At 41.4% G+C, this 12,500-nt stretch overlaps 2 protein-coding genes across 5 annotated transcripts in view; both read right to left on the bottom strand.

Moving 5' to 3' along the window:
- The window catches only part of phldb2b (pleckstrin homology-like domain, family B, member 2b), a 48,887-nt gene extending 40,809 nt beyond the window's left edge, over window positions 1-8,078 (bottom strand). For 3 of the 4 annotated variants that reach the window (XM_060861905.1, XM_060861908.1, XM_060861906.1), the window contains exons 1-3: window positions 3,219-3,407; window positions 1,530-1,598; window positions 797-920 (exon numbers count right to left, since the gene is read on the bottom strand). In XM_060861905.1, the coding sequence (XP_060717888.1) occupies window positions 797-920; window positions 1,530-1,598; window positions 3,219-3,392 (367 nt within the window). In that variant the 5' untranslated portion in view covers window positions 3,393-3,407. Of the gene's footprint in view, window positions 1-796; window positions 921-1,529; window positions 1,599-3,218; window positions 3,408-7,816 lie in introns of those variants that run through there. The other variant, XM_060861907.1, reaches the window with a different exon arrangement.
- Window positions 8,079-12,204: 4,126 nt separating this feature from the next.
- Window positions 12,205-12,500, bottom strand: part of plcxd2 (phosphatidylinositol-specific phospholipase C, X domain containing 2) — a 5,910-nt gene continuing 5,614 nt past the window's right edge. The window contains exon 4 of the mRNA XM_060861914.1: window positions 12,205-12,500. This exon is cut by the window's right edge and continues 249 nt beyond it. The gene's annotated coding sequence lies outside the window, so the exon portion shown is untranslated.

Here is a 12,500-nt window from a genome sequence, read left to right as displayed (position 1 = left end):
AGTGATAATGAGCTGAGAAAACAGATACACTCAATTCTTACTGAGATTCGCAATCACTGAGCAGCATTATACTCAACAACCAATCACTGAGCAGTATTATACTCAACAACCAATCACTGAGCAGCATTATACTCAACAACCAATCACTGAGCAGTATTATACTCAACAACCAATCACTGAGCAGCATTATACTCAACAACCAATCACTGAGCAGTATTATACTCAACAACCAATCACTGAGCAGCATTATACTCAACAACCAATCACTGAGCAGTATTATACTCAACAACCAATCACTGAGCAGCATTATACTCAACAACCAATCACTGAGCAGCATTATACAGAACAACAATCACTGAGCAGCATTATAAAGAAACAACCAATCACTGAGCAGTATTATTTTCTGTTCTGCTAAAACTCTATTTTATTGTATTATAATTGTCAGTCTTCCTTTTTCATTTGCATTAATTTGCTATTTTGATGAATAAATTAATATGTAAATTAGTCTCTGAAGCTATTTAATGGCTTTAGACATCTAACAACTCTAATGACTCGTCATTCTTAATGATATTTACTTTTCATTTACATGAATGACTCACGTGTACATGAATGACTCACATGTACATGAATGACTCACGTGTACATGAATGACTCACATGTACATGAATGACTCACATGTACATGAATGACTCACGTGTACATGAATGACTCACATGTACATGAATGACTCACGTGTACATGAATGAATCAATGTGAAAAACGTGATGTTGGTGTGACTCGTCTGTGAGGGACTCACCTTCTTTCAGAGGCAGTACGGTGATGGCCACGCTGAGCCGACCGCTCCCCAGACTGACCAGATGAGGCGCTGTGCTCTGAACCTTCAGCCCTTTGCCCGTGTCAATCAGGTCCAAAGGAGAACTCTGGACATCACAAAGCAACTCAACATAAACCTTCACACTTAACCAGCATCATCAGGAGTCTGTACCATCAGGAGGATGGTATGTAATGGTAGGTTTATGTTCTCATGGTTCCTGACAGTGTGTTGAAGCTTATTTTCATAGTAAACATCTTGCCATGACAGAAAGCTCTTTTCTGATGGATGCCAGTAAACCAAAGCTCATTCAGATTCCTTGCAGTATGTAATGGAAACCATTAGAGATTTTCTAGTAGATCACGTTTTCTCCAGCAGGATCAAGTCAAACTTCACTTTTTTTCTCTTGAACATTTTCTATATACAGATCAGAACGCCTCATAACGATTGGCTGATATGAGATTATAAAAACGTTAATACTACACCACAGTCAGCAGTTAACTAGCTGAGGATTTCTCAGTTACAGTGAAGCTCGGCTAACGAGCTGTTGTTGTAATGTAATGAACTAGTATGTGGTTTTGAAGAGTGTTTTTATCTTGAATCATCCACTCAAGAAGAGTTTTAATCTATCTATTTATTTATTTATTTATTTAGTAAATTTGCATAATGTTCAGAGAGCATTAGCATGAAGACACGCCCACAGTAGCTCTGAACTCACATTAGCAGGCGTGAGGTTCTGGTCTGACTCCGGCTGCAATATGGTTTCAGACCCGTCTCTCTCAGCGTCCTAAATAACATGAACACACAAATACACACACACACACACACACACACACACACACACACATATGTTAGCACTACTCTGTGACTGACCTACACTCTGAACAACATCCATCCCTAAACATCTGAATTATTCAGTTGGATCTCAGAGCTTCAGGAGCAGCACAGCATGAAAGCTGATAAGGGAATAAAGGATGGACGATTACTGGTCAACAGATCAGACCTTCCACATTAACACAAATAAAAAATAAACACATAAAGACTGGACACACAATCGCTCTCAGATGCACGGTTCTACACGGTGGAATGTGCGTGTGAAGAAAGTTCACGGCGGCGCTGAGGGTGGGAGGAACGCAGAGGAATGTTCCGAGCCTACAATTTCCCACGAGTCACTGGGAGGGCTTGGCATGCATGAGCGGCGGACGAACGGTGAGAACGGACACGCTACAGGAGCTGAAGCTGGAGGCAGATCCCTTCCTCCTACATGCTCATGTGTTTTACAGCTGGACTCAGAAGAGCAGGCAGTTAAATAAAGAAGGTACTAGAAGTAAATAAACCAGCTTAACTTACAGCTTTACCTGAAATAAAGATATATAAATAAAGTAAATGTTGTAGCTTTAACTAAAAACATCTCTATTTATTCACTGTGGGGTTTTTTTTTAGATTTATTTTCTAATTAAATTCAGTCATGGACATTTAGTCACATCATGTTTTCTAAAATGTTTTGTCCAAAATCCTGAATGCATGCTTTAAATGAACAAACATTAAAAAACAGCAATTAAAAGTAAAGCTTGTGTCACGATGTTTAACACCACAGCGATTTGCAGATGATCAGAATATTTATTTAGTTTTAGAGAAAAAATGCAGCGCCCTCTATCTTTCAACTTAGAGAGTGCTGACACTGGAGTCAAAAACAATCAAGTCGTCCTATAAATTGTGTTAATTACTCACTAACATTAAATGTCTACTAATAATGAAAAATTTGAGAACCCAATAAAATTCCAAAAATATTATTGTATGCAGTTTAATTTAGAAAGTTTGGATTGTTTGTGTTCTAAATCTGTTCTGATGGAGACGCTGGATTTTTTTTTTTTTTTTTTTTACTGATGATTTGTTTGTCAGAAGGAAATTTATGACTGTAGTGTTGGAGTGGTGTTGGGATTTTCACTCAAGGTTCCTCAAGAGTTCTTTGGCTAGTTAAGTGTTATCAGCTTGATAAACTTGTACCTGGAACCATCTTGATAAAAAAAAAAAAAAAAACCCTGTGAGATGTAATAAACATGTCTGAATTCTTATTTGCGGCTCAGACTTCGGTGGAGCACATGTATAAGAGGAGATTAAAGCTTCAGGTTAAGCAGAAGTTTGTCCATGTCTCCCTCCTTCCCATCGTGCTGCTTTGTGTCACCAGCTTTTCCTCGTTTCCCACATGAGCTCACTGCTGCTTTACTCTGCTTTGCTCATTCCCTCTAATCTGCTTCCCCTTATCACGCCAAACACAATACACACATTTCAGGCCTGAAAAAACAAAAACACCAGTTCTGTCTGCAGAACGAGGGTCAGGAGGTCCAGGCTCTGTTTGCTAACCTCCTTGGAGGGCAGTTCACAAAATCCTGACCCACTTTCTGACCTTGTCAAGACCTGTTTTAGCGAACGTGCTCCTACTCTCTCTTCTCCAGCTCTCGCCTGTCAGGTAGGCGGACGAGTTCGGACAGGAACGAGGCGGCGATCTGGCATGAGAGACAGTCAGGTATGTCGGCCTCCGGATTCCGTGACGCCACTGCTGAATCTTATCAGACCCCATGAAGAGGTGAGATCTGGATCAAACCATCAGATCAGCTACTGAAGGATGCAGCATCACAGAGCTCTTTGTAAGGACAGGTTTATTTATCATTTATGGAAGGAGTCTCCAGCGTCAGCACTTTGTACCAGTACACTTTTTGGGTTCCTCAGTAAAACGACAAGCTGTGATTTGTTCTTCATCTTAACAACATGGTATATTGAGGTGGTAACTTCACACTCTGCATCACACGAAACAAATAACACCTCATGCAAATGATTTATCAAAGAACGGAACATTTTATCAGTTTGTTGTTATAGAAAATGTGGAATGTTCACAAAACAAGATCATCTAAAAGTTTTGGTTTGAATCCAAGTGCTGCTGTGTTTCAGCAGAGGAAGTGGACGGAAGGGAAGGGAGTGTTGGAGAGCTGGAGGAAACCTTGATTCTGACAGCAAATATAATGATCAAAGTGCGGAGCCTCCTTCTGTATGATTAAAGCTTTAGTGAGAGTAAGTCTGAGACGAACGGCTTTATGGGTCTGAGACGAACGGCATTATGGGTCTGAGATGAACGGCATTATGGGAGCTCACGCAAGGTGCCGATGCTGGCGGGTTTCGATTGGTCTGAAGGGTTTAAAGCACAAAACAGTCTGACAAGCAACGTGTTTTCATTCCTTATCAAATCCAAAAAGAGAATTAAAGCTGAGGTTCTTCATTTAATTCCATTAAACCTCAGAATTGTTCACAAACATATTTAAAGGTGTACAATAATATTCTGATATTTCTTGTAGCTTTTTATTTCAGAACTCAATATAGTTTTATTAAGATTGTCATTAGATTTAACTAAACATTATCGGGTACAAAACAAAGTTAAGAACATTTGCAGTGATCTAAATAACCTGGAGGACCATCATCATCATGGTCAAGACCAGAACTAACCGACGTCGAGTCACAACTGAATGCTGGAACGTTTCTTGTGAAATTACAAGATAATGTTCAGCCTTAAACTTCACAAAGAACCTTTTGAAGAACCTTAGATTTGTTGTTTCTGAGTTACTGAGGATTGTGTTAAACTAATTCAGATGAAGTAAGCAGTAAAAGGTGCAAAGAACTTTAAGAACTTTTGGGGGATTTTCCCATAATTCCAGCTGACAGCATCATTTCCAGTGGACCATGATATCGAGCCTCATCCACAAATCTTATCTCACTGACACCCATGATGGCTAGTGTTCCTAGCCATTTGATTGACAGCTGAATGCCCCTCCCTTTTGCTCCACCCTCTGGCTCCTGATGACATCCTGGGGATTCAAACTCAGAATTTGCGAATTTGATAAGAGCTTTAACTCATGTGCTTCACAGAACCCTGCTGGTCCACGTTCTCCACTTCTAGAAGCTTTAGAAATGATGTCCACTTTCTCCTCTGAAGCTGCGTTACATGAAAACAAACTTAAGTTTGAAGTCTCTCTCAGGCCACGACGCTGCGTCCCAAACGCCGACCTGTTCTACATGTGACAAAGCTCTCACTGTGTCTCGCCTCCTCGTGGTCATCGTTATCTTCCCTCTGATACTGTACACGATGATGAAACCACCAGCCCTCAGCATCCCACACACACTTTGTCTCATTCCCTCGGCCGTGTCGGGACCTTCAGACACACAGTCTCGTCTCTGTTCTGCTCCTGTACCCTGCTCTCCATTACAGAACAACAAAAAGCAGAATTCTTTCATGTCTAACGCTTTGGGAACGTAATCCTAATCACTGTGGAATGTTCGAGGAGCCGATCATTAATCTGACAGACTTTAGTTTTATAATGAAACTTTCTTCTCTCTGAAACTAACCTGCGCTTCTGGCTGTTGGCTCCTAATACATCTCCAATGTAAATGACTGAAGCAGACGAGAGTGTTTTCACAGGTGTGTGTGGCCCGTTAACAGAATGACGTTCCTGATGATTTAAGAGTCGTTAGAAGCTGAAATTGGCTTTAAACTCCTACAAAATAGATTTTGTGTTCATGATGATTTTTTATACGAGTTTGTCATCACACATCTGTCAGAGATTAAATATTTGTAGTGTTGAATCACGTCGTATTTTGTGATTGTGAGTGATTATTTTCCTCATGATATACAGTCCCCCCCCTCCCTCTCTCTCTCTCTCTGTCTCTCCCTCTCTCTCCCTCTATCTTACTATCTGTCTCTCTCTCTGCCTCTCTCTCTCTCTCCCTCTATCTTACACTCTCTCCCCTCTCTCTCCCTCTATCTTACTCTCTCTCTCCCTCTCCCCCTCTCTCTCCCTCTATCTGACTCTCTGTCTCTCTCTCTCTCTCTCTCTCTCTCTCTCTCTCTCTCTCTCTCTCTCCAGCATTCTGCATCATATTTATCTGTAAGCATATGATGAGAATTAACACAAACAATTCCAAGTCATGCTAGGGCTTGTTCCAAGGACTTGACCCGACATCTTTCGGTATGCAGGGGCAACAAAGAGACCTGTACAGTCATCGCTCCGTCTCTTCCTGCTCTTACCATCAAAAGGTTCCTGAAATCCTGAAAACCTTTGAAAGTTCCTCAAGTGGTCAAAAGTTCATCAGGTGCTCACACAAAATTAAATCAAAAAATAAAATAAATGACTGTAAATTGAAAGTCTAATGTATTCCTAATGCTTTAAGAATGAAGTGTTAATGACTGAGAGTGTTAATGACTGAGAGTGTTAATGACTGAGAGTGTTAATGACTGAGAGTGTTAATCCCTGAGAGTGTTAATGACTGAGAGTGTTAATGACTGAGAGTGTTAATGACTGAGAGTGTTAATGACTGAGCGAGTGAGAACAGAGTGAATGAATGTGTGGAAAGCTGCAGAAAAGGGACAACTTCATAATATTACGTCATATATTTTAGTTCCTGAAGTATTCCGACACTGTAACAACCCCTACAGCTAGCATAACACCCCATAACCCCCATAACCCCACCCATAACCCCACAACACCTCATAACACCACCCATAACACCCATGACACCACTCATAACCCCATAACACCCATAACACCACCCATAACACCACCCAAAACCCCCATAACACCACCCATAACACCCATAACACCGCCCATAAACCCCATAACACCCCATAACACCAGCCATAACACCCATAACACCACCCATAACACATGACACCACCCATAACCCCCATAACCCCGCCCATAACCCCCATAACACCGCCCATAAACCCCATAACACCGCCCATAAACTCCATAACACCCCATAACACCACCCATAACACCCCATAACACCGCCCATAACACCACATAACCCCCCTAACACCCCATAACACCCCATAACACCACCCATAACCCCATAACACCGCCCATAACACCCATAACACCACATAACCCCATAACACCCAATAACACCCCATAACCCCGCCCATAAACCCCATAACACCGCCCATAAACCCCATAACACCCCATAACACCACCCATAACACCCATAACACCCCATAACACCCCATAACACCACCCATAACCCCATAACACCGCCCATAACACCCATAACACCACATAACCCCCCTAACACCCCATAACACCACCCATAACCCCATAACACCGCCCATAACACCCATAACCTTTTTGTTTGTTTTGTGATTGTGTGATTTAATTTGTTCTGCTATTTTGACCAGGTCTCTCTTGAAAAAGAGATTCTATATCTCAATGAGACTAATCCGGTTAAATAAAGGTTAAATAAAATAAATAACACCACCCATAACACCACCCATAACCCCATAACACCGCCCACAACACCCATAACACCACATAACCCCCCTAACACCCCAAAACACCACATAACCCCATAACACCCCATAACACTTCATAACACCACCGATAACACCACCCATAACACCGCCCATAACCCCCATAACACCGCCCATAACACCCATAACACCACATAACCCCATAACAGCCCGTAACACCTCATAACACCCCATAACACCCCATAACACCTCATAACACCACCCATAACACTGCCCATAACCCCATAACACCTCCCATAACCCCCATAACACTCATAACACCTCCCATAACCCCATAACACTCCATAACACCTCCCATAACCCCCATAACACTCATAACACCTCCCATAACCCCATAACACTCATAACACCTCCCATAACCCCATAACACTCCATAAGACCTCCCATAACCCCCATAACACCCCATAACACCACCCATAACCCCATAACCCCCATAATACCTCCCATAACATCTCCCATAACCCCATATCACTGCCCATAACCCCCATGCATAGAAATGCATTTTTTCACCCCTAAACATAACGTGCTCGTGCACAATAAGTAACGCAGATCTGCACGTGAGCAGTAATAATTATTTTTCTATTATAATATAAATATTAAAAAAAAAGTACTTTATGACGTATATCCTGAATACATATTCTGAACTCTCTCACCGTGGCAGATCCGATGCCCGTCATGATGAACGATCCTGTAAAGTGGCGTGTAAAGCGACGTGTTCCTCACGTGCGACAGGAAAAAGAGTAAAAAAAAAAACACGACACCGCATACAGCACAGATCAGCAACACGATTAGAGAACCCGGGGCTGGTTTTTCGTTCTGGTTGGTTTTAAGTCACGAACCAAGCCGCGAATTTAACGGGAACTGATGAGCGACACCGACGTCTCTGCACGCGCGCGCGCCCACGTCCCGGTCCGACAGCCACGGAATGCGCCACAGCTGGAAGAAGTGCGTGCGCGCATGCGCAGTCGTGATCTCAGTTTGGCCCATTCTGCACTACTAATGAAGGTAATGAGGAGGTGTTTAAATCAGTAACCAGCTGAAACAACCTGCTACAGCGTTTATGCGGTTATTTTAACGATTTGTGACGTAATTGCATAATAATTCAGTGGCATCTGGTGTATGATTCCCTTTTGTTTTTATTTTTTTTATTTTAAAATTGTAAATACAAATAAAGGGACAGACTCCAGGTTCTGTTTTTATATAAATGATCTTTTCTTCTCAAACTTGTGAACTCTTTTCTGCTCTGCTTGTGTTTTCAGCTTGTTTGTAGTCGAGTTGGAAATGACTTTAAAACCAGAAGAATTGCAGGCCAACGTTAAAGAGAGGTTCAGTTTAACATCAGGTCAAAAGTGCACTCTGTCTTTTGCATAAAAATAATAAGCACGTGTTAAAGCCAGTGTTGGCACCAGACACGTGCTGAAAAAACACGAGAATGGACAGAGTAATATTCTGCAATCCAACATTCCCTCATCAGGCGTGAAGGGGATTCAGTGTGACGTTTTTATGGAAGGAGTCTCCAGTGTCAGCGCTTTGTAACAGTCACAGGTAAAGCTGTAGGTTTACTGTGGTGTAAGGGGAATAAAACACGTAGGAACGTGCTGTTTTTTAAAAATGATTATATTTAAGTTTAACATCATGCCTCGGGGGTTTCCTCCGGGTACTCCGGTTTCTTCCCCTGGTCCAAAGACATGCATGGTAGGTTGATTGGCATCTCTGGAAAATTGTTCGTAGTGTGTGATTGAATGAGAGTGTGTGTGTGCCCTGTGATGGGTTGGCACTCCGTCCAGGGTGTATCCTGCCTTGATGCCCGATGACGCCTGAGATAGGCACAGGCTCCCCGTGACCCGAGGTAGTTCGGATAAGTGGTAGAAGATGAATGAGATGAGAGAGAGTGAGAGAGCTCCCTCCAGCACGTGAAGAATAGATTGGACCTTTCCTATCAAATACACATCGTTAATCATTACACTCTCACCCGGGGCAAGAACCTACTGCCAAACAGAGCAGCGGCGGTTTACAAAGCCTCACCTGTCCTCAGAGCCCTGGAGAACCTGACAGGATTGTCAAATACAGAGCAAGAAAGACAACAAACAGTTGCTGGAAGCCACTGGACCTGGTGCTGCTCGCGTGGAGCTTCAGACCAAATAACATCTCTTTATATAAGAGATTCATTCAGCAACCGCACAAAGACCTGGATCTCATCAGCCGAGGGAGGAGAGGGAGGGAAAGAGTGAGGGAGAGAGGATTAAAACAAGAACGCCAGAGAGGGAGGGATGAACGAGGCACAGGAATGAGTGGGAGTGAACGAGTGAGCAGGAAGGAGAAGAAAACAAAACAGCACCTGAGAAGCTCTTGGTAGAAAGTTAAATTAGTTACTAATTAGATCGTAACAATCTAACAGTCTAGATTTTTTAAAAAGAAGAACACAGAGATCTGTTTCTTTTTGAACCGAACTACAAATGTTTATTCCTCCATTCTTAGTTTATCTACATAAACATGTTTTTAATGTGTCATGGTGTAACCTGCAGATTTCTGTATTAGCACCTTCCCTTTAGTCTGTCTCTGCCTCAGACTGCGTTATTTTAGGCCAGATTGCACAAGGAATAACTTGAAGCTGGATTAAACCAAACTTCATCAGTTCATCCATTTGCATCAAACTTGGTGCATTTAAAAATTTATTATTTATTTCCTCTTTCTACAAAAAAAAACAGATGGCAAGAAAAAATGTTAATAATAATAATCGAGCTCAAGAGTGACTGCATTCTTGTTTACTTCAAAGTGACCAATCAGATTTAATTCCAGACTTAAGGTTTTAAATAGAAATAAAATATTTAAACAATCCTTTAAAAAACATCTGATTCTGAATATAAAAAAATATTACAGAAACAATGCTGAATGCTGGGTGAATTAATGCTAATCATAATAAATCTTGCTGGAGTCGTGTGTGTGTGTGTGTGTGTGTGTGTGTGTGTGTGTGTAAGGAAGTGTTTACGATGAAGAATCTAAACTCGGTCATTAAGGATGAAAATGAAAAGCTGAAGCTGCAGGAGAAAAGAAATGGTGCGTGTAATGGAGGCAGAAACTAAAAACCCTGTGTGGAGATGATTAGATCTTCTTTTCATCCTTCTGTATTTATTTCATTGGAGGCTGAAAACTTCAGCTGAGAACATTCCAGAACATCTTCTTCCTCATTCAGTTGTTTTAAACAGTGACACGTCGTACTTTTGATCCGTTTCTAGTTACGTTTAACGTTCGTGAAATGAGTTCGTTTCTGTTCTCATGGTAGTTACAGCAGCTATAAACATTAAATCTTGTGATGTTCCTGATGTTCCAAACTCCTCAGTCCTGAAGATGTCGGAAACCTTGAAACTCCTTCCATAAAACAGGAGTTAAATACCCGTCTTCTTACAGGAAACTACAGTGAGTGATGAGTGAGTTGGTTTTCTCTTTAACACAACCCAAAATATTATAATGGCTTGGGCAATTCCGTACCTCTACACCAGGGGGCGTTCCAGCAAGGTTTTTTTATGTCTTCTTGCCATGTGCTTTTAAATATTGATTGATTAACTGCATATTTATACCTTAATACATTTATATAAATTTATATAAATTAAACATTTCTGGGACACTTGATTGAAGGAATGTATGGAAGTTCTTCCAGCTCTTCTGTGGAACATTCCAGACTAAGAAGCTCATTTTGGATCGTATTACCAAGCAGTTTAAAATTATGCACAAACCAAAAAAAATGTCTTTTTTTTTATGACCATCATTTTTCCCTTGATCGTCGGTTTCGCTGCACTTCAGACGGTTACAGAGCCGAGGCTCGTCACTAATCCGAGACCCTCCTGTGTGTCGCTTTATACAGAGACCAAATATCTAAACATAGAGTTTTAGAAGTAAAGAATCCAAATGGAGAAACTGATCATTGTCAGGATCTGTTCGGCACAAACAGCTTCTCGTGGTCACTGTGGCTTCTGGTTAAAAGAAACCTCTCAAACAAAACAGGCAGCAAACATCCTGAAATGGCCACAGAAGCAATCGAGGAATCAGCAGAACGATGAGTTCCTCAACTTCCTTTACCGTCATGTGTCTCAGACAAGATAAATTGTTTATTTCCAGGAAGGAATAAAATTGATCTGACTTGAGTGTTGCTCCTGACCTGAACCTGAAGTTCAAACGGTCAGCCTGGTGGGGAGGAGGAAGAGGAAATAGACGGAGATGCTGAGATACAGAGAGCGTGTGTTGAGCTGAGACCCAACATTACAGCAGAAATACGCTCGAGATGGCAACCACAAACCTATCCCCATCTTCTGCACCAGCGTTCCCGACTCACCACAACCCCAGAGCAGATGTTTACTCAAAGAACAGAAAAGGAAAGAAAATCGTAAATAAATACAAATTCATTGAAAATATATTTGTGAATTAGATCATGAAAAAAAAAAGAACAAAAAAAAGTCCCAGATTTAACTCGTTGCCTTTATTAGCTCTGAGTGTTCAAAAATAAATAATATAAAATAAAAATAAAATGGGGGTCACGGTGTCTTAGTGGTTAGCACGTTCGCCTCACACCTCCAGGGTTGGGGGTTCGATTCCCACCTCCACCTTGTGTGTGTGGAGTTTGCATGTTCTCCCCGTGCCTCGGGGTTTCCTCCGGGTACTCCGGTTTCCTCCCCCGGTCCAAAGACATGCATGGTAGGTTGATTGGCATCTCTGGAAAAATTGTCCCTAGTGTGTGATTGCGTGAGTGAATGAGAGTGTGTGTGTGTGCCCTGTGATGGGTTGGCACTCCGTCCAGGGTGTATCCTGCCTTGATGCCTGATGACGCCCGAGGCAGTTCGGATAAGCGGTAGAAGATGAATGAATGAATGAAAAATAAAATGTTTATTATCATGTAATAATAATAATAATAATAATAATAATAATAATAATAATAATAATAATAATAATAATAATAATAATAATAATATTTTTGCTATCAACTCCAAAATTATTGGCACCGTTTCACATATTTTAACAGATTTTGTTTTAAAATACAAGTGCCATCCACTAGCTTTGGTCAACCATGGGCTCAACATGGGGCTTTGGCTACAGAGGGCTTTTCCCTGCCCAGCCAGAGGCTTGTGTGTGACATGAGGTGTTGGCTGACCATGGGCTTTGCATGGGTTTAAATATATTTACCCAGGAGGGGGCTTCTGCTTAACATAGTGCTTTTATGCTCTACATAAGAAAATAAGTTATACTACATACAATAATTCATATTAACATTCACTCATTTTAAGAAAGGGTGGCAATAATTTTGAAGTTACAGTAATAGCTGGTCAGTGATGACGACGATGATGA

Source organism: Tachysurus vachellii, chromosome 25, assembly GCF_030014155.1.
Source record: "Tachysurus vachellii isolate PV-2020 chromosome 25, HZAU_Pvac_v1, whole genome shotgun sequence".
Lineage (NCBI taxonomy): Eukaryota > Metazoa > Chordata > Actinopteri > Siluriformes > Bagridae > Tachysurus > Tachysurus vachellii.
This window is presented reverse-complemented; position numbering and strand designations above follow the sequence as displayed.